The following is a 26,107-nucleotide window of genomic DNA, read 5'->3' on the forward strand; positions in this document are numbered from 1 at the left end:
AAAAAAAAAAAAAAAAAAAAAAAAAAGTCACGAATGACTCTCGCTCAGCCTATAAAAAGTTTTCTTTGTTTATTTATTTACTTATTTATTCATCTACCTAGTTTGTCTGTCAAGTGCTACGACCCACAGACATTAATCTACAAACTAACTCTAGACTGGAGCGGGCGCAGACAAGACCGGGCGATATCTGTCTAGTGACAAAACAAACTCAGACACTGTAGAATACCATGACCACCCTTGGGGTGTAAACATACTCCAAACCCTGCAGAAACTAGAAGCCCATAACAAACCAAATTCGTCAAAAAACTGTCGTCTCCCCAGCAGTGTTGAAAAAAAAAAAAAACTGTCAACACTGCTGGGAGCCGACCCAGACGGCGACGTGGGCGTCATGATAACGCCGCCCGGAAACCCAGTCCTTGCCGTACATGTCCGGGAACGAGCAGTCCTGGACGACGATCTCGGCAGCGTTGCCGATCCACCCGAATGAGTTGACCGTGTAGCGATCACTCCTCTGTAGTAGCAAGGTAAAAAAAAAAAAAAAAAAAAAAAGACATAAGAAATAATGCGCATGTCAGTCTGGCGAAAAAAAAAAAATAACAATAAGAAGGGTGATTGATACAGGCTTTGTACAAGTTCATGAGGGAAATATTGGGACGGGAAACAAAATCTCACGTAGCTACACCATCCAATACCCCCACCTTCGCTGCAGCTGACACGGCCACAGGTGCCGCCGTCAATGATGGGCTCGCCGTTGATCTTCCCGAGGTACTCAATGCCTCTGCCGATCGACTCGGCCGACGCCGGTCGGTAGTCGCCGTTGCACTCGTTGTGTTCAAGCCTGCTCAGCGTCTTGGTGGTCTGGTAGTGCTGCGGCTGCCGTTGCTCCCTGGCGCGCCTCGCGGCCGTCTTCTCGGCCATGTCCCTCTCGAAATCTGGGTTGAGCTGCAGCATCTGCGCGTAGACGGCCTCGACGGTGCCGTTCAGCTGCACCTTTTCGCCCGGCCGGATCTCCACCTGCCACTGCGTGTCGACCAGCGTGAAGCCGGGTGGTGGGAATGTCTGGTCGTGTAAAAAAATAAAAAATAAAAAATAAAAAAAGATGAGTTGGAAAGTGGAACATGTCAGTTGGACAAGTTTCATTTCTGATATTCCAAACCGGACTTTTTTTTTTTTTTTTTTCCTTTTTTCTGCTTCTCTTACCATGGCATCATCAAGAGCGTGAACAGTCGACCCGGCAGTGGCGGTAGGATGCATGGCATCAGCCTCGACGGCAGCCATGGCCAGAAAAGCCAAGGCGAGAAGCTTCTTCACGAGAGCCATGACAGCGAGAATCTATGGCTTGTATTGATACGAGTACGGCGTCAAGGTGCTTGTGAGCTGTGCAAGAGGTAAACTAAACTGGCAGAGAGAAACAAAATCAAATGCTGGGTGCCAGGTATTTGTATCCATCCCCACGAAGAACATGACCAACGACCTCCAGCAGTCAAGCAAACGGAGAAGGTGGGCCGGGCCCTACGCAGTGATATTGACAACTGCACAAGGTGACGCGCCTTCTTTTCGGTCTTGTCGCTTTTCATCTGAGCCTTTCTCATGGGCCGAGAAGCCCATGGCAGTTCATTATGCTTCTCAGTGAGCGTCACGCCATGCTATAACCTAATCAATGTAGATATAGGTAGGACATGTAGGTGTTAGCATTACAAGCTGCAGAAGCCTCATCAGGCATGCCTCAGCACCTAGTGGTGATTGCAAGAAAAGTGTTCGTTGCAAGTATTTGCGGGAGGCAAACAAGTTCCAGGTATTGTACATGCCTATTGAGAAAACACATGTGGGTGATAAAACTTCCTTTTTCTTTTTTTTCCTGGCAGTTGCTGTGGAACAATTGTGTACTCCATGTCTCCCTATGCATTTTCTTAAGCAATGCGAGCAAAGGATCGACATCGACTTAGTTTCTTCTCATGGGGGGTTTTCATTGTCCCTTCATACATAAAGCATCGTCCAGGTTATCATTATATACATCTAAGAAAGAGCCATAATAATGGACGAATAACACCATTGCGTAAATATGTATAAAAAAAGAGAGAGAGAGAGAGAGAAAGCGCAATCTTTGAGTAATAAAAAGAGCAATGCAATACCATTCTACCCATCAACCACCCGCAAATCCAAAGACGCATCCTCAAATGGTCTCCCACCCGCCATTGTTGACATCACTCTCCAGCCTCCTCGCGATCAGGCTCGGGATGAGGTGGGACAGCCACAGGTTCCTCAACATTGTATCGTACCGCTTTTGATGCAGGAAAAGTTGCCGCCCGTGCCTGAAACCCATGTCTGCCTCGCCGTACTTGTCAATGAAAGGCGCCTGCATCCACGAGCCCACGATCCCGTGCAGCACGAAGACGGAGCACTTGCGGATGTTGATGAAAAGCCCAACGTTGCCTTGACACCTAGTGATTTTGTAAAGCAAATTCTGTCAGCAATGTCACTTTGGAGCCAAAGGCCAAGTAAAGTCAAACGGAACTCCTGGTCGAGAATGAATAGGTGAACATACTTCATCCTGTGCTGTTGACAACCTCCGATCTTCAACTTGACACTCTTGCTTCGCCCTGGCTGGTCCTGCCGGACAGTCTGGAGGCAGCAGATGGACTGCGAGCAAAACACCTCTCCGCAGTGGAGGCACAAGGCCGGATCCGAGACCTCCCTGCCCGTCGTTGGACACTTGCACCTTGTAACCTCGTCGATCAGCGAGTCGTAATTCATCGGCAGGCCCACGAGCTCAAAGATTCCTGGGTGGCTGACCAGGGCGGTGCTGTTGTCACTGTTGATTCCGTCCCTGCCGGGCTTTCCGTCCCCGTATATGACATCATGCTGAATCCAGCCTCGCATGACCTGGAACGTTCGGTCGTCTTGCGATATCGAGGCACACATTTCGTCAAACGATGGAAGTCTCAGAGCTTCGGTGAGCCGCTCAATCTCCTCGAGCTCCGGCGAAGGAGACACGTGGTTCACCAAGTCGACGCCGAACCTGACGTAAAGCAACACCGCACATTTGCGGAGGAAAACGAGAGCATACCGTCTTACAAATTGGTAGTGCATCGCAAGACCTCCCTCGTTAAACAAGGGTTGCTCAAATCCACGATTTTCACCCAGGCTGCTGTCGGATTTGTCCAGGATGGAGACGTCAGGAATGGAGCTGGCGCCACCGCTCGTCCTAGTGCGGATCAACATGTTCTGCTCCATAACGCCCAGGCAGAAGGACGCGAAGCAGCGAAGAGGGTCGCCTTCCTGCGTGTGCTTGGCCAGCAGTTGCGGCAACCACGTCTGCGTCGGCATGTTGCGGCCCATGTGATAGACCACCTTGGTGATCTCAGCCAGGTAGCACAGCCTGACCAAGCTGGCGATCTCTGCCCCTCTCACGCGCATCATGCCAAATACGGTCTCACAGAGGAATACAAACGGGTCTAACCGAAGAAGCGGTTTGTAGTCCTGCATCGGAGAGCGCGAGTTCTCCGTCTCTGCGTTCGCGTACGACTCGATGAAGAGCTGGCAGTGTTGCCTCTCACAGTCGCGGCGGAGCTCTCTGGCAATCCGGTTGTTGCCACCGTCCTTCTGTCCACCAATGGAAATGTACGAGTCCACAGTCTCGGCGAAAACACGCAGGTGCGTCAGCACCTGCTCCGGTATCTTGCCCAGGAATGACACGCCATACTCAGCATCCGTGCCACGCTGCTGAATTTCTGCTGCAGAGATGGAGAATCCTACTGCCCTCGCAAGGGTATCAGTGTGACTGAGCTCGCCGCCTTTGCTCTCAGAGTTGTCGGCTGGATGATGCGAGGGTATGCGGTTGATCTTGAGTGTGCTAGTGAGCCGGCGGTAAACTTCCACCAACTCCTTCATGGGGTTTCCGCTTTCAGACACCGGGTTCGGTCGTCGCGGAGTCTCAACCACGACTGTTGGACGGCCAAACGTGGCTCCATAGCGAGAAGAAGTAGACATGCGCGGGTTGGGTACCAGCGGCCCTTCGGGGTACTCCCACACATCGGTCGCCGGGTTTGCTACTCTTTCCGCCATCTGCTTGGCTAGGGTCGAGCCGGTGTACGCCTGTAAAGTTGGAATAAGATCGACCTCCGCTTGACCCAGATCCCGGCGGTAGTGCGGATTGCACATCTCATTTTCGAGGAAAGCCGTAAACTCATTCTCCGGAGCAAGGACTCCAGGATAAGATTCCTCTTTTCCTTTCCATATGATTGGGAGGAAGCAGTTGCCCAACGCCTTGCACAAGGGACAGACAAACTCCAGCCTGTCTGTGTTCTCGGGGTGCTGACGCGCAATCTGGTGACTGTGGCGGTTGACCATGGACTTGACATAAATCTCAAAGCAGGCATAGTGCATTATGTGACCACAACCAATGGATACCGGTCCCGTTCTGCAGTTCTTTGCCGGAAAGCCCTTTCCGACTGTCTGCCTCTCGGCAACAAAGGTCTCGCCAGCAGAGTTGACCTTCTCCACCAGTTTTCTATTCTCATGGGCCACGCCAAACGGTCGAATGTGCTCAGCAGAGCGGTCCAGGTTCTTTGGCGTATTCACTGCCTCGCGAACAAAGTCCGGATCTTGAAGATCGGTCTGGCGCAAGATCCTGCTCTCGGTTATAAACCCAAATGTCCCGTACAGCTTCCGATCATCCGTGTCTTCCTGGCAAAGTATGCACGTCCCCGACGGGTATTTCCAAAAGTTCTTTTGCTCCTCCGCCGGTGGTGGCATGACATAATCCTCATCATCATATTCAAAGTCTGTGCCGGCCTGGTTTTCCATAAAGCTCTTTTGCTGCTGCTGAAACTTGGCCATGACACGAGCTTGGCGTTCCTTTGCAGCACGCTTCTTCCTCTCGCGCTCCTCCTCCAGGTCCACGGCATTTGCTGGTGAAGCGGTACTGACGCGGTCAATGACCAAACCAAACCGTGAATAGGCGGTTTCGAATGACCTTGGACGCTTCTGGCGCATCCTCTTCAGTATCAAAGCTACCTTCGGATGGCAGGCTTTGAACTCGGGCTTTGTTGCGAGAAGGTCCAAAAGGGCCACGATGGTTTTGGCGGATGGGGCATCGGGCATGAAGTTACTTCTTGCAACTCGCGTCAAGGCGATCTCGATGAAAGACTGCTCGCCCGAGGTCTCGGTCGTGTTGTCTTCTGAGATGGCAATCAGAACAAGATGCAGCACCATTTGCAAATAGGTCTCGACTCTTGTTGGCTGGACATCAGGTGTGAGCCTTGCTGCAACTAACGGATAGAGAAGAGAATAGTAGACAATCTGAGCAAACATGCCAGTACGGGTAAAGTCGGCGAGGCCAACGAATATTCCAGATGGGATGGGCCTCAGCTTTGGCTCGTAGACGATATCTTCCACTGGACGCCCCGTAACGGCCGCCTTCATCTTCCTGTAAGCATTCTCTGCCTCTTCCCTCTGGTTTTTGCTGTAGTGAGAAATATAAGGATCGATCTCCTCCGCGAGATCACGCTTCAGCTCGAAAGTACCCACGTCGGACATACCTTCGGGCGCCTTGTAGTTTGTGATGTCGTTGAGCACAGAGTGAAAATTCTCGTTTTCTTGGTACTTGGTCGGCATCTTGTTGCATATCTCCGAAAATGAAAGGGGCTTGAAGCAAAGGACATGTGTAATGTCGCGGCGGATGGTCAACAGATGCGCATTTGGCTCGACTTCTGTTGGCATGAGCGATGTTCGGTCACTCAACAGGACAATGAGTAGGTGGATCATGTCTTCTACGACGTCGAGATGCTGACCATCATCCTGGGCTGCTGACTTTTGCTCAAAGAAGCCTTTGACCCACTTCTCCATGCCGAAACGGTCGATGATCGAGGCCAACACCCTGCTTGGATTGCATATAATCATGGCAGTTTGCAGGAGGAAGATATCTCGGTGGTGTGACACGTCTCGATCTTTGACGCCGCGGTAGGTCCCGGCTTGGTGGCGGAGACTCATCCCGTTCCTCACCCACATACCTGCCTTCATCTGAGAAAGCCATGCACAAACGCGAAGGGGGTAGTCAAGTAGGGCGATGAGGTAATCTTCAGAGGTCAAGTCCCTCCTGGGCCAGAGCTTACGACCCATTGAGCGAGGCTTGCCTTTGAGTTCGTGAGAGTCGAAGCTGAGAAGTGTTCGAAGCTGCGCTGCAGGCATCGACTTTCCACACTCGATGAGCCATGACAGAGTGTAGTGAAGCGCATGGTGGAAGCTGATGGGCTGGTCTTCTATGACGAATCTGACAACCTCATATTTCACAGGATTATCGTCAAATTCGAAATCCGTTATTGTCTTAAATCTGACCTCATCTTTGATCTCGGTTTGAGTGAACCTGGCCCTCTCCGCGCCGATCGAATTGATAATAACCGTCTTTGCAAGCAGCCGGAGCGCTCTGAAGAGGTACATCGAGTCCTTGTCCGGAAGATTGCGGAAAGACTCGGAGAACTGCTTACAGAGACTGTTGACTTCCCTCGTTATCAGAGATGCATTGATCCATGTGTCCGTCTCGTACTCCACATGATCTCCAATGGCACGCGTATTAGGACAGATGCCCTGATGCAGCTTTACCAGATCAAGGAACTGCAAAATATATCGTTCTTCGGTGCGCAGCCGTTCCTGGACGTGCTGAGACCCAAACAGATACTTGAGATCCGTGAAGAAATGGTACATGCGCCTGTTCGTCACGGTCCCGGTCTCAAAAGCAAGAACGGCATTGGAATTAACATCCCATGGATGACCGACCTGCCTCATAGTGAGAAACGTATAAAGAATAGCCATCAAAGTCGTGAGGAAGTTGCCACGCTCAACAATCTCAGCCGTTATAGACGGCGTCGTAAGCATCTGCAACGAAATGTTGATGATAGAATGGTCGGGCTCACGGTCGCCAATCAGATATAGCTGTGCCAACATTGTATACAGGCCGGTGAAGCGAAGCCCAAGTACCCGCTTGAATTCAGGGATAGTGACCACCGTCGAAATGTAAAGCGAGCGCAGGTCATTCCTGACCTTCTTCCAAAGTCGGAGGTCAAACAAAACCAGCCAGTCTAACCGAACACGCTGGAACAAGTCCTCGGCAACCGAGAGGTTGTGGCGCTGTAGGTACGCTGGTGGCACAGTCAACCAGTACTTGCCCGGTTTCGGTGGTGCTACCTCGGCATCATGCTTTGTGCCCGGTGTCTTGGGTATCTCCAGGTTGTTTTTAACGTATACTGTTGGTGCTATCAGGGGCTCGGCAGTGTCAGAATCGGATGGTGTGATATCGCGGTCCCTGTTTCTATTATTGGTCTGACGGGTAGGCTGTGGTGCTGTAGCTGGCGGCGGCGGCGGCGGCGGCGGCGGAAAGCCTGCAATGGCTGCCTCGTCTTCCTCCAGTGCTTGATCTGCTGTGCCCTGGTCGATGTTACCCTGTGGCCAGTCGGTCATGTTGTCGTCCGTAGTCTCTCGCGCATCAACCATAATGATATCATCCTCGTCGTCATCGTCAACATCACCACGGTTGCCATCGTCATCATCAACATCATCGTCCTCCATGTCTCCATTGCCCGGCGTATCAGCATCACCTTCCATATCCTCGTCTCGGTTGTTTTGGTCATCATCATCATCGTTGTCGTCTTCGACGTCTGCATCTACCGGGAGAAAGTTTGCATTTTGCTCCATAAGCCTCGCGGCCATCCTCATCTGTACCAGCCGCTGTTGAATCTCATGCCATTGGGCATCATAGTTCTGTTGCTCCAGCTCGTGATCGTAAAGTCCATCTTCACCAACAACAGCATGGCTTGCCTGGCTTCCTCGATGCCATGGCTTTAGCATTTCCTCGCAAATAACGCGGCGAAGTATGGCATGGTCGCTTCCCACAGTGCAACCTGCGATGTCACCCAGCCACTCGATGATGGTACCACACATCTGCTCCCTGAACAGGTCGCGGGCGGAGCGAATTGTGACGGTAATCTTAATTTGTTCGATAATCTTAGAGATGCGGAGTAGATTGTCCAGATCAGTGTCGGTGTATATCACGCTGCGACCGATAGCATCAGTCTCGTCGGCACACTTTCTTCCTTCGCTCTTTGGTAAAGAACAGGCCCGTGCGACCTGATCAGTGACGTCGACGTGCGTATGCTTCTCGTCGTTCCAGAGAACGACGGCAAACTTGTCAGCAGGCTCACTATCAGCGCTGCCATATACTGATGACAACCTTGACATCCTCTCGTCCTGCAAGATGGACTCTTTGGTCTTTTCAGAACGAAGCTGTTCCGGGGAGCAGGATATGACGTCGCAGAGGTAGTCAAAGACTCGGCCGATCGTCATGGCTATGCTCTCCTCCAGGTCCTGGGGTAGTCTGGCATCTTTGCCCTTATTTTTGTCTGGATTGCTCGATTCGAAGATTGAATGTATGGTGCAGAACATGGGAGTCTTCCATGCCTCGGGATCTCCGCAGTCGCAACAGCCGCTGTTGCCTGGTGAGATGTTGATTCGGACCATGTGGCCAGTGTGGTCTGTAGAGTCGAAACATCGGGCGCAGAGGCAGCAGGTATCGTCGGTGCTGCATGTTCGACAAGAATATGTAGCCTCGCCGGGTTTAAAGATGTGACCGCACGCGTTTCCTCGGGCTGCTTCGGTGTATTCGGCGCCTTCAACAGCTCCCTGCGCTTCTCGAAGCTTGAGGGTACCTCCTCGTCTCAAGGGGCCCCCTCTCTCAGGGAAAAAGAGTCTCATGTACTCTTCTTTGCCGCCAGCCATAGACCAAAAGAGCGCTTCGAGGAGCTCGTGCGCAGCTTGATCGGTGTAGTTGAACTTGTGCATCGAGGGCAGCGAGCCAAGAAAATGGCAGAGCTGCCGCTCTTGAGACGACATTTCCAACTCTTCGCCTTCCATCGTTGACTGTTTTGATATGGTGATCCAGTCACCGATGAAGAGTTGTAAGAGCGGGGGTGGCCGACGTCAACAGAAGGCCTAGCTGGAAGGCGCCCAAGGTACATGTGCACTTATCGATAAGCATGACACAGTGCCAACGTCAACAGCCCACAACGACTGCAGCAGAAGGACCCTTAATCACGTCCATCTCCATCTCCATCTCGAAATTTTAGAATTTATCAAGATCAAGAAGCTTTACATGTTACGTCCACTGGAATAACTTGTAATTGCCCTGATTGAGGCTTCCGACCCAAACAACCATCAATCTCCCGACCCTCTGCCGCTCAAGTAGGACAAGGTAGGAACCCACCCACCTATTTAGGTACAGTAGTGCAACCGAGGGAGTAGGTAGATCCCTGCCAGCATCTCCAACGTGCCCCTCAGCTGTGACGTCTAAATCTCGTCCCTTTCCTGGGGAGAGAAGCAACCTAAAATTTCCCCCAAGCATCATTTAGTTGCCTGACAACCTGCAACACGTAATTACATTCAACCATAACTATCGACAAACGAGCTTCCCGATCTCCAGTCAACATATACATACGGCAGTCAACAAAACCTATTCATATCTGGGGGGAAAAGTACAATGAACAATTTCGGCGTTGTCGAGGTCGCTAGCACGCGCACCACGAACGCCCCTGGATGGGCATACGTCCCAGACACGGGCATCAACCCGGCCGTCGCCGCGCTGCAGCCCACAAACCGCAAGCGCGCAGCCCGCAACAACCGCGCCCCGGGCAAACCGAACCTCACAGACCTGTCGGCACGGCAGGAGGCTGCTCTGCGCAAGGAAGTTGAGCAGCTGGACCGGGATGCCTTCAAGGATACTTCCATCCCTGTACCGGCACGCACTGGTGGGAGTAGAGGTCGGTAGAAAGCTTAGGAGTGATCATTTGATTTCGCAAAGATGTCATGGCAAGACGTCTTGTATTTTTCACAAGCCAAGCTGACATGTTCTGATTTATACTCGACAGCTTCCAACAAGCACACGCCCAACGTCCGAAAGATCCTTATGTCGCAAAAGACATTCGCCAACCACGTCAGTGATTACGAAGCTCTCCAAGGCTCCGCCGAGGCCACCTCGTCGGCCGCCACACCGCGTCCCTCACAACCCCACACACCGGCAGCATCAACGCCGGCGCCCACAAGCCGAACAAGCAGCTCTACAAACAAAAAGAAGAAATCAGCGCCCGTCCCGCCGCAGCCGCTACCACCACCAGCTGCTCCGGATGTTGAGGACGTCGACATGGCTGACGCCCCGCCCCTGCAAGGCGATCGGACCATTCTACCCCCTTACACAGGCAGGACGCCTGCGCCTCACCGCCTAGACGACGACCCGTTGCTGAGAAGTCACATCCCCAAGGTTCCAACGGACAATGACATCCGGCCTCTACTGCTTGCCCCGCCCATGCCCTACCCGGAACTGATGGCGCGCGCGAGCGCCGCAGAGGCTGACAACGACGAGGAGGACGACTCGTCGTCCCGTAGAAGGTACCCGATGCGCGTGTTCTGCTCCGTATGCGGATATTGGGGCAGGGTCAGGTGCATCAAATGCAACACACGCGTGTGCGCCCTGGACTGCCTTGAGGTGCATCGTGAAGAATGTGTCACTAGATACGGGCTGTAACGAGATGTTCGGTTGCTCGAGTTTCTCGTTATGGTAAAACCATACTTCCACAAATTTCGCTTGTACTGTGCTATACTGTACTACCAATATCTTGATACCCGTAAAGCAATTCAGAATACCGATGTTCAATTCTCGTACAATCATGTCGCAATTTCTTGAGCCAGTTTAGCTATCTGTACTACCTATCATATGCGGCTCCGTTGCCTGTCATACATGATCAACGCGCGGCCCGGAACCTCGTATGTGAGTTAACGGTGAGGGTCCCATCCAGGGCACCAATAGGCTACACCAAACAACCCGAGATTCGAAGCCCAAGACGCTGCGCAACCAAGCAGGATGTATATATGAAAAAAAAAAAAAAAGATTTCATTTGTGTTATATACAAGGCTCTGTGGCCCATGTTTGTGTCAACGTATGTCCTGGTTGAAGAAGGAGAAGAAGATAAAGTTGTTAAACGTGGTTTGACAGCTTGCAAAGCGGTTCCCAATGGCGCTCCAATCCGAACGAATTCGCCCCCGGCGTTCTCCCCTTCGGTTTCCCCTGTTGCGTCGACGAACCCATGAAACTCGTACAGACGTCAACTGTTCCAAGAATTGTATGCAACAAGGGATTGAGGTAGAAAAAGAAAGAAAAAGAAAAAACGACAAAAGAAAAAGCACGCCCGCCTATGTGATGAAAGGCCGAAATGCAGATGGTATTCCCCCACGTCATAAAAATACAAGAGTCGCAAACAGCACAGTCCAAAAAAAGCCCCCAGAGATAAAGTCTGGATGGTGAAACACGTCAAAAACTTATTGGATGTTGAGCGTAAAGTTGACGTCTCCGGATGAGGCGCCCCCGACGCACGTGCCGCTCATGGTTCCAGTGGGGCACGCGTCGCGGGCGGCGCGGACGCACTGCTCCCAGCGGTCCTTTGAGATGTTGATGGTGGCGCCTGGCTGCGCGGCCTTGAGCTCAAACTTGGCAGAGCCCGACTCTCCTGTCGTCTCCTGCGGCGAGCCTTGGCACTTGGTGACCGTGCCGGCTATGCCTCCGCAGATGCCCAGCTCGGCGACGTTTTGGTCGTGGAAGACGATGCGACTTTGCGGAGAGAGTCAATATAATTGTGAGTATAAAGAGTTGAAGACTTCGGGTGTGGGAAAAGAATTCGAGATGTGGAACAAAGGTAGCTTACGCATTTGGGTCTATGCACTTGACATCAGTGACGGCATTGGGGTTGACCGAGTTCGAGGCGCGCATCTTGAGGACCTCAAAGTGCTCCTGCGGAACGCCGACGTTCTTGTGGCCGTGAGGCATTGGGCGAGCATTGGCGCCCATGCCTGAGATGGCAAGCAGGATGGAGGTGAAGACAATCTTGAACTGCATTTTGATCTGATTTCCGAGTCGGACGTGGCAAGGTGGGTGTTGGGGATAGTAGTAGCTGCTAGACTTGGAACAGCTCTACTATATTCTGGAAGAAAACCACCAATTTTCGAACAAGGACTTGACTTGGCTTTGTGACCCTTTGAGATATCTGTGATCTATACTTGCTTGATGATAATGAGCAGAAACCGAATGTAGCTTTCTGCAACAGGAACTGGTCAAAAGAGAGTATGTATTTGAAGGCTTGACACAGAGAATCTTCACAGAAGGAGTGGCTAGGGCGCGGTTGGTGGGGGGTGGTCGGGGGAATTCAAAAAGAAAAGGGAAGACAAAAAAATGTTCACAGAACTAATGACTTGTCCGGAAGTCGGAATATTGTCAAACCAAAGACACGGTCTGCTGGTGAGATAAAAAGGGAGGGGGAGGTTGGGCAAATAAAAGGGTAGCGCGTACAGTACGACAAATGGGAAAGAGTGAGAGGAAAGTGAAGACAGAGGAAATCTCAAGTTTTGTTCCACACTGCAAGACCATAGCATCACGTCAATGAGCAAATAAATAAAAAAATACTTTAAGTGCACCTTAACTATAATTACTACAGGGTAACATGGTACCCCAAGGAAAAACGGCACCGGGATGGAGAACAACGTTGAAGTGAACTGCCAGTCGGATTCCTAACGTCGTCTGATGTGGCACCGGAACGTTCGACGTGCGCACCCGCCCCGTTTCTTTCCAACAAGAGACATCGTTATCTGTTGCACTCTTTTAAAAATCCCATGTCCCCCGACACACCGGCACCCCTGACCCCATAATGCCAATTATCTGTTCTTGGGATGAAATGCTGAGGGATATTCCGTGTAAAATATGTTCTTGGTACTATCATGTATGTATTATCCCTAGGCATTTCAATCGTCCGAGTGTCATTCAACCAGAGTACGATCCGTTCCTACAATCTGCCATCCGAACAAAAGTGCACAAACGACCAACGCCTGCCGACATTTCGTTTAAAAAACCCCAACCTCTGGATCGCCGTGTTTCGTTCCACCAGCCCTCAACCGCCCTCAACCGCGCCCCCAAAACGCCAACCCTTCCCAAACAAAAAAAAAAAAAAAATCTACAACCAATACGCCAAGCGTGATTCCCTTTTCGATTGCCGATCCTTTGACGAAATATTTCCCAGGATACAAGGTTTGGTTTGTCGATTCTTTTCGAAGGTGAAAACAAAAAAAGGTTCAACGTCGCAACAACCACAGGCCATGGACTTGGCGTAGTGGTTCGGGAAGGGAGCTGAAACGACGCGAGTCACCAATTGAGAGGCCCGATGGAGAAAAGGACACCACATCCCGTGGCACCTCCGCTTAAAACGAAGCCGCTGGAGGCGCTGGAGGCGGGACTCGGAACTCGGAGGGGGGAAGGGGGAAGGGGGTTCCTTGGCTTACAGACTCCATAAGCGATCCGATTAGGCAAGCAACCTGTATCTGACCAATTACTACACTCGATTACACGAAGCAGCTGCTCCATTGGGGAATAGGTCCATGAGGGATGGCACCCTTGTGAAACGGCCCCCCCTCCCCCAATAAAGGAAAGACGGGGCAGAATCGTAGAAGAAGAATAAGAAAAAAAGAAACTTTCGAGCCCTTCATCACCTATATTCATATGCTTCTTGGTTTCGACTTGGTTATTTTCTAGTCGAGTGGTGCCCTATCATCTCATCAGGTGACAGGAAGACGTTCAAGGACGGCCCAAATATGAGCAGATTTGATCCATATAATCTCCCATCAATAAAGTTTAGCATATGCATGTAAAATGCAACGACTTGAGTGGTAATGTGGCGCTGACGCAATCAATATATATTGACTCTCGGGCGCATCGCAATAATTCCCCGACAACTCCCATTCTAGCAAAGCCACCAAGCACGCAGGCAGGTGTCCCCTGTATTACAGTATTGAGCACTCCGAAGGCGACGCTCACCGTATTCCAAAAACAATCCTGTCATGACTTCACCGCATTGGGCAGACGATCCGAAGCCACTGATTGGTTGATGCCAGTTGTTGCAGGCTATATTTACCGAAATCACTGGCATTAGTCATTGACGGGAGCATTCGTCTTTTGGCTGTGTTTTTTTTTTTTTTTTTTAGTGCAACACCAGTCGTTATCTGCCGAGCAGCAATGCGGGATTTGCTATTGGCATTCGAGCCCGGCATCTGGGTTAGTGCTTGTGGTTTCCCAATGTAGTTGGTCCTGGTTGGTCTAAAAATCATCGACACAGAGCGGCATGCAACGAATCAGAGTAAAGCCGGCTCACTGAATATGTCGATCTCGTGCCTGCCAAGCCCTACAAATAAACGCTGTCGACAATCTATTCAGGATAATCTATTTCAGAACACATTGCTTGGAGTGGTCCCTGATGACTATACTTTTTTTTAGATGCAAGCAAACTCAACGCGCTCCTGTAAACATGTTCAGTCCCCCCTGACAGACGCACACCAGATCCCAACGAGAACCATGTACGACACCACGTCTCCCCCAAAAAAGCTCATGGCACTAAATCGAGCTTATCTACACCCCAGAGCTCTTCCGTTGCCCACAAACACCGCATACGCCACAGTCACCGGCATTGACGTACGCGCTGCCCGCGCAGGCATCACTGCTACAGCGCCAAGACCTGGCGTCGAGGCCTGGATCGAGTACATTCGAGCACACCGCACATCGAAACGATCCTTTCTCGTTGGCGAATGAGCAAACAGAGCAAGCAGAAGTAGGATCATGGCCATTGGCTTCTGTGGTAGGTGTGGATGACGACCCCAAGGCTGGCAAATCAGCGGACCTCTGGGGAACAGGCGGTGAATGCTGTGATGATTTCAATGTCTTGGCTTTAGGCCTATCATGATTTGGTGAACTTTCTGCTTTCAGTGCCGGGGACGCGCTGCTCGTCTGAGGAGCTGGTTTGCGATTCGGTGGATTGCTAGATATTCGATTCTTACCACCATTGATGCTCGACTGATCGCTGCTAAGCGAAGTTGCTGTTTTCAAAGGGGTGTTTTGTCCCTCTCCATCGGTATCCGGCTCCGAAGCAGTAGAAATGTCTTCTTCCTTGATGACCATTGGCTCTTCTGTTTTGGCTTTTGACAATCCAGCAATTGCACCCTTCCCCCTAAATGTCGACCGCAGCTCTACCAGTTCTTGCCTGGCATCTTGATCATCTGGATTCTCATCCTCGCAGACCTTGACCATTCCATGGCCCTTGTTGTCCACAAGTGTCGTTTTGCCATCAATGTCCACTGCATCCGGTAGTCCCAGTTCTCCCGGCTCGTCCTCGTAATCATCTTCAGTGTCAGGATCGGAAGCAGTGGAAGGTTCGTCCTCATCCTTGACAGTGATTGGCTCAGTCTTCAACTGAGTTTGTTTCTTCTCCTTCTTCACCACCGGCTCCGTCTCTCCACTCTGCTGCTGTTGCCCGAACCGTGCCAACGCAGCCGCAGCCCTCAGCTCCCTTCCACGCTTGCTCCCAGCAACCCTTGGCTTCGCGGCTGTCCGTTTCCCCTTCTCCAGCTCAGCCTTGACGGCCACATCCTCGCCCAGCGCAACCCCGCCCTTGCCAAACTTCTTCAGGATCCTGCGCTCCTTCTTCTGCTGGTACGTCAACTCCGGGCCTTTCCTCTTGCGCCTCCGAGACCGGTACGTGCCGCCGCACAGGTGCTCCGGCAGCGGCTCGTCCGGCAGCACCGTGTTGGCTTCCCAGTCGCCCGTCTTGAGCGACGTGCCGCGGCCCCAGAGTCCCTCTCCTGTATAACCGCGGCCCCAGAGGGCACGCATCTGGTCGGCGTACAGGTTTCGCACGGCCCAAAAGGCGCGCGAGTGGTTCATCTGCTTGCAGTGCGCCAGCTCGTGCATCATCACCATCTGCACGTGCTCAAACGGCAGCCAGCGGCCAGTGAGCGGGGATCGGAGCACGAGCTGGATGACCTCGCCCGCGTTGAAGTTGCGCCCCCAGAACTCGCGGTTCGGCTCGTACTCCTCGAGCGACATTATGGATATGCCATGCTCTTTCATTATTGGTACTGTGATGTGCTGGTTAGCCCAGGCCATCCCCCGCTTGTGAGGAGCAGCATCATTGCCATCAATGCGGAAGTACTAACCACATTGCGCTGCAATGCGCTCCAGGAAATCCTGCGCTGTAGCTTCATTTGGGCCCTTTAACGGTTTTATGAAGATGACATTTGGGTTTGGCTGTGACCTTTTCGCATTGAGGCGTTGTATGCCAATGGGCATCTCGACAGACTAGATCTAAATTACAGGGCCTAAAGCGACTGCGAGTACAATGCGGCGATAAACCAACAAACGCAATAGACTAAACCGAGAAAGTTTACCAGGAGGTGGTGTTGATGAATGAGAAAGATTGAAATGGTGGTAGAGCAATGAATGTCTGAGGAATCTCCCGTGAAAGCGCGATATGACGACGCCACTGTGGTGGGGCAAACTTGGATGTCGCATCACGAAGTCAGCTGACTTAATCGCCTATGGCCGTTTGACCCGGCCGTATTCGGCCTGCAGGAACGCCAAGCACGTATCGAATGCAATGGGTTAGTAAACCGTAGCTTTGAGTTCAGTCTTCCCCCAACTCATGCTTCTAGTCCCTTCATAGTGTTATGTGGAGTCGTGACCCGCTGAAACAGTCCGCTTCCAACTAGGTATGTCTAGCACATCGGCCGCTGGGCACCGTTGATAAAGAGAAATTGCTTGTAATTTTTCCCTATCATCAATTAGAGATGCGAACGCCGTGGAGGAAACTCGGGAGTGCAGACAGCAAGTGTGAGATCGAACTCATTATCTCCAGCAGCCTCCGTATGCTACAAGAACCTCCGGTTTCTGAACTCAACATGAAAGAACTAGAATGCCGACCCGTAAAAGTCGTGCTGTGATTCCCCAAAACGCCATCTATTTCCTCCTACGTTCCGTAGCCTCTATCCGGTCCTCCAAAGTTGTCAAGTAGTTGCTCAACCGTTGCACAGAGGCTTGCAGGTTCTAAATATTACCAATCAGTAAGGAGTCAGTCAAGTCAGCAGGACGATCTAAAAAAGAGAATTAGGCGCCATAGTAGTTTCCCTCCAAGGCCGGTAAATGACTGAAGTGGGGACAGGGACTCGAGAACCATCCGATGATGTTGGTCTCGCGCAAAGAGGGCCATTACGATCGTCTAAGAATGTGTTCGTGCCATGCTGCTGTTGTGTGTTCTTTCAGGTTGATGAGACAAGGAAAGTTATCAGATGCAGTAACGCACGTAGATATCTTCTGTCAGCAGGTCATTTGCCGCCTTGTATTCCTGGAGCACGTAATAGTACACTCCGGAGCCAGCAAGGGTAGTGCCAAATAGGAAACCGAAAAGACTGTAGTTGCAAAAGGTCGCGTTAGCAACGGACAAGGAGACGAAGCCTTGGTGAGCGAACGGGGACGTCTGAGTGTGAATTGGCCACCAATTGAGCAACTTACCCTCCCCTGAAGGCACCGACGGGCTTGCGAGCGGGCAGCGTCGCATTCGAGACAGCATCGAATCGCCGCGTGGTAGTCTGGAAGCTGCGAGCTAACGGCGACGTGCGACCCAACACACGGGCACCAGTCGAGAACAATCGAGAAGACATTTTGTGTACAATATATGGTAGATGTAGAAGATCCTGGTTGGGTCCAGGGTCTCAGGTTCGCGAGTGAAAGTGACAGATGGATGGTCTTATGGATGTTTGGTCGAAGGAAGTTGGTGGAGCCCTGCGGAATCAACACTGGCCGCGCGGAGGTGAGGACCGGAGTAGAGTGGGACGCGGTTGATAAGGCGGTCTAGGCCGGCAATACCCAATCGTCTCAAGGAAGGGATGCCGTGGCGAAATAAGCTACTTACCTCATAATTAGTGCAAATAGCAAGCTGCAAGTGCTGAACCCCTGCGCCACGCCAAGACCACTGCGGGGGCAGTTGAGACTCGGGAGAATATATTCATCAAATTCATACCAAATATAAGGGTTTTACGCCTCGATTAGGCCACGTTTCGCAGGTGAGGCTCAACTGAGATCAACGGAATGCTATTTGTGATTTTAGTCAAACTTGACAGGTTGGTGTGCAGAAAGAATCATAAAAAAAACAACATTATCCTTTCCTGATACGATTTTACTGATGACTAGGTTGTCATGTATGGAAAAAAAAGCAGTTGAAATTCTTCTGGTAACCTAAGATCTTGTGGTATTTTTTTTACATAACAAATCATCAAGTGTACGTCAAGCGGCAAACGCTCAAACGAGCTTTACAACTCATCGTGCTCCTCCTTCTTCTTCTCGGCAGCCTCAGTTGCCTTGGCATCCTTAGTCTCAGCCTCAGTAGCAGCCGGGGCAACCGGGGTCTCCTTCTCGGCCTCAACGGCAACCTCGGCCTTGTACTTGCCGTTCTCCTTGATGAAAGTGATCAAGTCCTCGACAGTGCGCGAACCGCTGTAGGTAGCGGGCGAGTCCTTCTTACCAGCAGCGTAGAGCTTAATGGTGGGGAAACCCTGGATCTCGTCGGGAACGTCGTTGGCAGTGGCATCAACCTTGGCGATGACGACCTTGTCCTTGAAGTCGGACTTCTTGTAGAGGGCACCAAGCTCCTCGTACTTGGGGGCCAGAGCCTTGCAGTGACCGCACCAAGGGGCGTAAAACTCAATAAGAACGTCCTTGGTGTCGTCAAGAACAATATCGTCGTAGTTGTGGGCAACGACAACGGTAACAGGGCCATCGTTGGTCTCAGGAATAGGCTCGGACTTGACGCTGGGCTCGATCTTGCCGGCAACGAAGTCCTCGACAAACTTGGAGATGGCCTCGGTGGTGATCTCCTTGTCCTGGTCGAAGGGGAACTTCTGGTTCTTGACAGTCTCCTGGATGGCGAAAGCAGGGAACTTGTCGACCTTCAGGTTAAGGTTGCCAGCGTGGGCGCCAAAAGCCTTAGCATCGATAGTGGCGAAGTTGATGGCGCCACGATGCTTCTCGGCGATAGACTTGATGGCGTCGCTGAGCTTGGTACGCTCCTCTGCGGTCTCAGCGAAGATGTAGGCCAGAGGAATGCCAGCGGACATGTAGTCGGAGTAAGTCTCGGGGCCAACCTCGCCGATCAAAGGAGTGGCAGCGGTCTTGGCAAACTTCTCAATCTCTTCAACATCAAACTTCTTGTCAAAGACAGACTTGCCCTCATCAAACTCCTTGTAGACAATAATGGCGGGAGCCTTGACGCCCTCGGCCTCTGCAAGGGCAGCGTCGGTGCTGGAGCCGAATGGGTAGTGGTCACGGAGCTTCTCCGCAGCCTGGGTGAAGATCTCAGTCGAGGCCTTGTCGTCGCCAGACAGATAAGCGACGACGACAACCTTGTCGGTCTTCTTAAACTCCTCGAGGCTATCCTTTGTGACGGATGAAACAGCAGGCAGAGACTGCTTGACCATGTAGGAGATAATGCTAAATGGGAAATTGGTATTGATCAGTAACCAGAGCATGAATTTGTACAAGGCTGCTCGGGAGCCATTATAAACAACTTACGCGTCTTCCTTCCTTTGGCCCTTGTAGGGTGAGACGTTGTCAAGGCCACGGAAGACCTTCAGGGTAGGGTAGCCCTCGACGCCGTGTGTTTGGCACAGGTCCTGCTCCTCTGTGCAGTCGACCTTGATGAGCTTGATGTTCTTATCCTTGAGGGAGGTAGCAGCCTTCTCATATTCGGGGGCAAGCGCCTTGCAGTGACCGCTGTCGAACAAAATGAATTGTTAGTGCTTGTCTAGGCTTGCAAAATGTCCGTGTGCCGTGTGCGGATGGTAGGGGCCAGGGTGCTGCGGGGAAGATTGTTGGACGACGGGATACTAGCTTACCACCACGGCGCAAAGAACTCGGCAAGCACGAGGTCGTTCTCCTTGATGTATGCGTCGAAAGTGTCCTTCTTCAGTTGGACAACATCTGAAGGCTCCTCTGAAGCAGATACCACGGCAGCGGTGGCCAGCAGGCCCAATGCAAGGCTCCTCACGGTATGCATCGTGTATGAGAGCAAAAGATGAGCGTAAAGTATTTCGCCTACGATTGATAACGGAACAGCTCTGAGGTTCCACCGTCAATTGTGCGACTGGGTTTGATGTACAAGATTGGAAATTAAGGAAACAAAAAAGAGTTGAAAGAAGGGTTGTTGGGAAACCTTTATGTCCGGAGGCTTTTTGTACCTAGTCAAATGTGGGAAACGCCGTACATGCAAAGCTATGGGTCTGGTTTTTGGAAGATCTGTTCCAATGCGGTTTTGAAGGACACCTGTCTTTTTTCCAGGGACCAGTTGGGGTAATGCTGAGCGGACTGCTACTCAGCCCACAATACAAGGAAGCTTAAGGTGGGCGCATGCACCAAGTGGGGTCGGCGCAAGAAGAAATGTTCCCCATCAATTCCGCGCCAAGGCTGGCTCAACCTTGCCAAAATTCTGCTTGGCAACTCGGTCTGAGCTTCCTGGTGTGACGGGCTGCATCACAATCATCTTCAAGTTATTGCGCAAACCTGGGATACAAAACATCCCGTTTCCTAGTTTAGACAAGCCAGATCCCGGAACCAGATGCAGACGAGGCCAGATCACTGCTGTACATAAATAAATCAACACTTGTCCTCTTTTGTCATGAACAGCCGAACCCGCGAGCAGCGGAAAGACCAGGAGCTCCACGTTCGCCTCCTCAATTTTTCTTTCTGTATTATAAATCGGAGTGTGATGAGTATTCCATTTCGGATGCGGCACCCAGGATCACAGCCTCATGGGCGAAAGTAATCCCTGGGTTGTAGATCCCAGAATAGGTATGTATGCAGTACCACCGAATGAACCAAATACGGCCTTGGCACCATCGTTTTGTCGCATATCTGGCCTCTGGGGACATTATTCAGTAATAACTTGCAGATGTACCCGAATTAGCTGATAATGAGTTTGCACGACTTGGTAGCCCCACTACATTCAATCAACAGCAATTGGACAACAACCTTCTCTCCATTACCATCGCCTCAAGACTGCCGAATGTCATCGCCTGACAAGGCTTGCCAACCTTGCCCCCAAGGATTACTTACCATAGTACACTAGACTCGTTCAGGCTTAGTCTGCGATCTGTCCCTCACGCATTCTTTGCCAGCTAGACTGGAGCTAAAACCGGCCTTCAGACCTTAAGAATAGCAACAAAACCCCTGGTCTAAATACCACAGCCACTATCAAGGCAACCTATACCGTGCCTTACGTGCATTTTGTACAGCCCGGCGGCAACCATCAAACCTCATATCCCTGACTATCAATATTGTTGATACTAAACAACCAGCCTTTGCCTCGAGTAATTAGAAACAATAGCTACTTGATCGCCAGCATTTCAACCTCATGCACCCAAGAGGTTCAGCATTGATGCATTTCTAGGCACTTGGGTTGTCTAGATAATCTCGTTTCTTCCAAACATAGCTTTTTACCCATGCCAAATATTACACGAAATCCTCGTCACCAAGGTTGTTATTGTTGGCTGGTTACTGTTCGTTTCCAGCACACATCTTACAAAACAATAGTCAGTGTCACTGGTTATCTATCTCAACTGGGCTCATTACCTGGTCCGCTCCCTGATTCGAAGTTGGGGCAACGCTTCACACCATCTGTCTTGTCAAGCCTGAAGCAGCCTCGCTCATCTGCAGCTATTTTCAATGGCAGAACAATATCTGGCCAACAAACCGTTCAAGCACGGGAACAGTATATTTGGGATTATATGAAATTTTGACTTTATCTCGTTGACAGGTAGACAGGTAGGCAGGTAGGTAGGTCGGTATGAGCAGGTCGTGTGATTAGGCGAGGACTGTTCCAACTTGATTCTGGAATCCGAAGCGACTCTAGGAAGAGAACTTTCGACACCTGCTCTTCTAGGCAGGTAAACTGTTGGTTGATGATGCCTTCCTTTCCCGGCCGAGTCGGGCACATTGGTGGCACCTGACAAGTTGGAATTGGTGAGACGAGGCAGGTAATCGACCAAGCGGACCAGCACCTAACTTGAGAACCCGATCGCCTCCAAAGGAATTCAGCTTCAACCAGCCAGCCTTATTTGCATCCGTGGCCCAGACACTCGGCAAGTTGCTAAGATTCTAGCAAACCACATCACCAAGTCATCCATGCACCTTGAGCTCATACTATCTGTTGTCTTTGTCCGTGTTCCCTATCACGACTGTCGTAATCGCAAAATTGTTCCCATTACTTGCTTGCTTCACCCTGATAATCTTATTCGTGCCGACGTCACTCAAAGCTTTCGTGGCTCTCGAGTCTTACGCTTGACTTTGGGTCAAATTTGCTGGGCAAGCTGCTCGCCGGAGACCTGGGTGCTCTCTACCGAAGCCTGTGGATTCCTTCGTGCCCTCTTTAAATGTATCGTCATGGAAGGAATCCGTGCTACAAGGCGAGCTGCCAGTCATGGAGCCCTCAATGCCGCCTATAATAATCAAGCCCGGCCGACGCCCCGCTCTCTGTCACGCCAAGGCTCACAAACCAATCTAAAAGGCACCACTGACTATCCAACTTTGCTGCCTCTACCCGGCCCTCTTGAGAGCATGTTGAAGACAACAACAGAAACGGGAGACATTGGCGCTTTCTCCATTAGGCCTTCAGCAACATTTCATCAACTCCCTCGTCAGCGCTCTGCCTTCTGGGATGACGGGCTGAGGTCGACGCCAAGAAGACAGACAGAGTCGGTTGAGAGGTGTGCAGGCCGTTTCCGCAGAGAGGACGATCGTAGACGACTACCATCATACCGGGACCCATCTACATCAGACATCATATCAATGTATGGATCGGGAAGTCAGAGGTCTGGGTCTAGCTTTCGTCCTCTCCTCCTTGACGAAATGGGCCCAAGATCCTATTCCATGACAAGCAGCTATGGCGCACGAAATTACCATCAATCCCATTCACATTCTAGTGGTCATGTTCATGGATCTTCTCCATCTTACCTGCAACGACCACGCTCACCCTTTCCATACCCCACCAGGCTCAAGCGGCCAGGGGTTCGTCCTTCTTCGCCGGCTCTGACAGAGAATGGGAATGTTGATTATACTCGGATGATTGGGATCGACCATGTTTCATATGTGAGTATTGGGTCAAGTATTATATGTGTTATACTTGTAGGTGACTGACCTCACGCAGAGGACCGACTATCATAGATCATATAGACAGCCGCCGCTATATCATCAAAGCAGTCATCGAAGACCCCCTCTGTCACTCAGGCCAGATGTCAACCGCCCCATGCGCTCATATCCCAGCCAAAGCTCCTATAGATCTAAACGAACATCATCGTCTGGAGTAGGGCTTCACGAGCAATACGCTCATGGCCGGCCGGTGAACCCTTGGAACCATCATCCAAGTGAGATCAGTGATTACGGCCCCACAGATATGAATGCTAGGAACTCAAGCTTTGGATCGATCATCGACAAGTACCAGTATTCTTCGCCTATAGATACAGGCTCACAGAACCTCCATGTACCCTCAGGACCGTTATATTATGACTATTCCGAAGACTTCGATTATCCCAGACAGGAGAGCAATTATCGATCTCGCAGTCCCTTGGTGCCAATGTCAGCTCAGACCACAAACGCCCATCGCGCCCTCGGCCACAGTGATGACTGCGTCAGCTACCCCAAATCTCGATTTGCTCCCTCTCTCAGCGGCTCATCGACCCCAAACGCAGATGAAGATGCAGGAAGAAACTGGCTTCGGTGCAATGATCAGTCTATAGGGCCTCATCTTCCTGTACCCACGTCCACACCCCTTGGGACGCAAGACTTGGCTGCACAACCACAAATCGACGCTGGATCTCTCATAGAACCGCTAGGACCTCAGGCAAGTCGCGAAAGGAGCCAGATCTCACCAGTGACACCATTCGAGACAGGCCCAGCAAACTTCCCAACAGCCATGCAGTCAGCAAAGAGAGAGGCCTGGTGTCCCCAACCAACTTTCTTGGATGAAAATGAGCAGGAGAATTTCAACACTGAAAGACGAAAGGCCAAATCATATACCGGACCCATATCGTCGGTCCACTATGCACAATTGACCGGAACGGTACGCCGCCCATTGAATGCTACCGAGAGTCTCACTGTCGGTGACCCAGCGGAGACAGCGCTTGTTAGGTCTGGGGGTCCTCCAGTTGAGCCAACAGCAGCCTTAAGTTCTCATGACAATCCAAACGATCCTGGTTCTTTTGTCAACAAGTCACAAGACTCAGATGTACACTGTGATTGTGCATCGAAGGACATGGTCGACAAGCGGGCAAAGACTCACAGTCTCACATACCTTGATGAATCCAAAGAAGGTCTGGAGACAGTGAAACAGGGCAGACTTTGGCGTTCCCCTTCATCAAACGGTCTGATCGAGAAGACCCGGATGATTCAGTCCGTTCGTTCACTTAACAATGATTTCCAAGCGACCCCTTACAGGGAACATGATCCTCAAGCCCTAATGCGTCGCCATAGGAGGAACCAGGCTATGTTGAGAATAAGCCAGAGCAGTGGGCGGAACCTACCAGCAGGCGGTTCTCCATCTCGGATCGGGACCCCAATTTTAGCGCCCAAGCCCATTTCTCCAGCAAAGGAGCTCCGGGTCAGGAACAGCATACCTCAGCTTATGAAAGCGTTGCCTGCGCTTCCTGGAGATAGCCCTCCTGTGTCTTCAAGCCCGGACTTGCTGAGCGAAGACGCGGATCATGAAAAGAGATCTACTCTGATGGCCCCCATCATTGTGTCAACTATAGGAGGCAATAGAAAGAGCTTGATCCATCCAATGAACCCAGAGATGTACGGTTCCGAAGCCACTGATAGTGCCGAAGGCCAGTTGAATGCTTCAGATGTCGGGTTGCGCCTAGCCATCCCAGCGTCAAGGCTCTCCACTGACCAATCTTGGATACCGCCGTCGGATTCGCATTCTGCACCCAAGACTGATAGAACCGGTACTGAAAGCTTTGACAAGCCGGCGCCTCTTTCAAGGAAGGGGAGAAAGATAAGACTCAGGGTGCTTCGGGACGCATTGAATCACTTGGATAATGATGATAGTAGTACTGTCAGGAGGTACCCAGAGGCCAAATGCTCGAACACCATACTCGAGATCTCGGAGTGCTATCCCGATCAGCACGAGCTTCAAGTCAGTCACGCTCACGATGCCACTGCTCGGCACGAGAGCGGCTGTCTTGACAACGGGGGTTTTGATGAAACGGCGTCTCTGCCGGCCAAAAGCCCACCACTGTACCAAGCAGATTTAGAAGATGGTTTGACTCGTGGGAATTCCTTGGATACACACCTCGAGAGGCCACTTTTATCGGGGACTACTATAATTGCGACGAGAACATCCGATACATATGACCACCCTTCAGTCAATCAGCAAGTAATAAGCTCGGATAAGCATCGGGGTCCACGAAAACATTTCTCCAGAATGAAGCTTAGGCTTACTGAGTCCCTGACAAGACGGAGCGGCCAAGAACTAGCGGAGGAGCTCAGAGGTTTCGAGGCCACTAATCCCACTGCTCGCCCCGGACGGATTGATGAGATCCAGCTGCTGTCGTCGAGCGGAGAGGCCGCCTCTTTGGCAGAAAAGCTGAGATCAGACAGGACATCCGAAATCGCAAGGGTGCATAGCAAAGGAAGGGTTAGACAGAGGTTCTCACGACTAGTCAAGGGAGCCAGAAAGACATTTCGCTTGTACATGTACAAACGGCCTTAAACACGACCTCAAGGGATACCACCAGTGACCTGATGTCATGGAGATGGCGGGTTCAAGTTTTCGGCTACTACAACTCTGTAAGGTCAGACCTTGTATCAATGGAGTTCTTCAAATTGCCTTCCAGGCTGACATTTTTTCAGCCTTACTTTTCTTTTGTGATGGGATTTTGGGGATAGTCTACTGTAGCGATGCGGATGATTAAGCAGATATGTCTGGATGAGGACACTTTAAAGAAGTGGGTAGAAAGGGTTACATTAACGGAGAGTCCAGAGAGAATTACAGAGTGAGGTCTGGTATTGAATTGGATGGCCGTAAATTACGCTTGCAACTTGAGCCATGCCTGAATGGTATGTATGCCTTGTATTTGACGTTGTCCCATCCTGTTTGGCCCAAGCAGGGGCGTCCTGGCTTCAGAATTCAAACCTGAATCTGAAGTAAAAGGTTCA

The 26,107-nt window shown here is 51.2% G+C and overlaps 8 protein-coding genes across 8 annotated transcripts; 2 read left to right on the forward strand and 6 right to left on the reverse strand.

Annotated features, from left to right (window-relative positions):
* Positions 1-346: 346 nt before the first annotated feature.
* PpBr36_05245 (uncharacterized protein) lies at positions 347-1,320 on the reverse strand (the record flags this gene model as incomplete). The annotated part of the gene is made up of 3 exons (XM_029892402.1): positions 347-511; positions 673-1,059; positions 1,201-1,320. The coding sequence occupies 3 exons, from the start codon at positions 1,318-1,320 to the stop codon at positions 347-349; spliced, it is 672 nt and encodes a 223-aa protein (XP_029749824.1).
* An 853-nt stretch (positions 1,321-2,173) lies between these two features.
* Positions 2,174-8,904, reverse strand: PpBr36_05246 (uncharacterized protein; the record flags this gene model as incomplete). Its single annotated transcript, XM_029892403.1, has 2 exons — positions 2,174-2,441; positions 2,546-8,904. 2 exons carry the CDS (start codon positions 8,902-8,904, stop codon positions 2,174-2,176), a joined length of 6,627 nt encoding a protein of 2,208 aa, XP_029749823.1.
* A 622-nt stretch (positions 8,905-9,526) lies between these two features.
* PpBr36_05247 (uncharacterized protein) lies at positions 9,527-10,567 on the forward strand (the record flags this gene model as incomplete). The annotated part of the gene is made up of 2 exons (XM_029892404.1): positions 9,527-9,806; positions 9,915-10,567. 2 exons carry the CDS (start codon positions 9,527-9,529, stop codon positions 10,565-10,567), a joined length of 933 nt encoding a protein of 310 aa, XP_029749822.1.
* Positions 10,568-11,358: 791 nt separating this feature from the next.
* On the reverse strand, positions 11,359-11,932 carry PpBr36_05248 (uncharacterized protein; the record flags this gene model as incomplete). The annotated part of the gene is made up of 2 exons (XM_029892405.1): positions 11,359-11,647; positions 11,742-11,932. 2 exons carry the CDS (start codon positions 11,930-11,932, stop codon positions 11,359-11,361), a joined length of 480 nt encoding a protein of 159 aa, XP_029749817.1.
* Positions 11,933-14,485: 2,553 nt separating this feature from the next.
* Positions 14,486-16,198, reverse strand: PpBr36_05249 (uncharacterized protein; the record flags this gene model as incomplete). The annotated part of the gene is made up of 2 exons (XM_029892406.1): positions 14,486-15,987; positions 16,066-16,198. The coding sequence occupies 2 exons, from the start codon at positions 16,196-16,198 to the stop codon at positions 14,486-14,488; spliced, it is 1,635 nt and encodes a 544-aa protein (XP_029749816.1).
* A 666-nt stretch (positions 16,199-16,864) lies between these two features.
* On the reverse strand, positions 16,865-17,565 carry PpBr36_05250 (uncharacterized protein; the record flags this gene model as incomplete). Its single annotated transcript, XM_029892407.1, has 3 exons — positions 16,865-16,951; positions 17,208-17,313; positions 17,417-17,565. 3 exons carry the CDS (start codon positions 17,563-17,565, stop codon positions 16,865-16,867), a joined length of 342 nt encoding a protein of 113 aa, XP_029749014.1.
* A 648-nt stretch (positions 17,566-18,213) lies between these two features.
* PpBr36_05251 (uncharacterized protein) lies at positions 18,214-19,955 on the reverse strand (the record flags this gene model as incomplete). Its single annotated transcript, XM_029892408.1, has 3 exons — positions 18,214-19,390; positions 19,472-19,672; positions 19,795-19,955. 3 exons carry the CDS (start codon positions 19,953-19,955, stop codon positions 18,214-18,216), a joined length of 1,539 nt encoding a protein of 512 aa, XP_029749015.1.
* A 2,381-nt stretch (positions 19,956-22,336) lies between these two features.
* On the forward strand, positions 22,337-25,661 carry PpBr36_05252 (uncharacterized protein; the record flags this gene model as incomplete). The annotated part of the gene is made up of 2 exons (XM_029892409.1): positions 22,337-23,041; positions 23,082-25,661. The coding sequence occupies 2 exons, from the start codon at positions 22,337-22,339 to the stop codon at positions 25,659-25,661; spliced, it is 3,285 nt and encodes a 1,094-aa protein (XP_029749016.1).
* Positions 25,662-26,107: the final 446 nt, after the last annotated feature.

The sequence above is a fragment of the Pyricularia pennisetigena genome, chromosome 6, assembly GCF_004337985.1.
Source record: "Pyricularia pennisetigena strain Br36 chromosome 6, whole genome shotgun sequence".
Classification (NCBI taxonomy): Eukaryota; Fungi; Ascomycota; class Sordariomycetes; order Magnaporthales; family Pyriculariaceae; genus Pyricularia; species Pyricularia pennisetigena.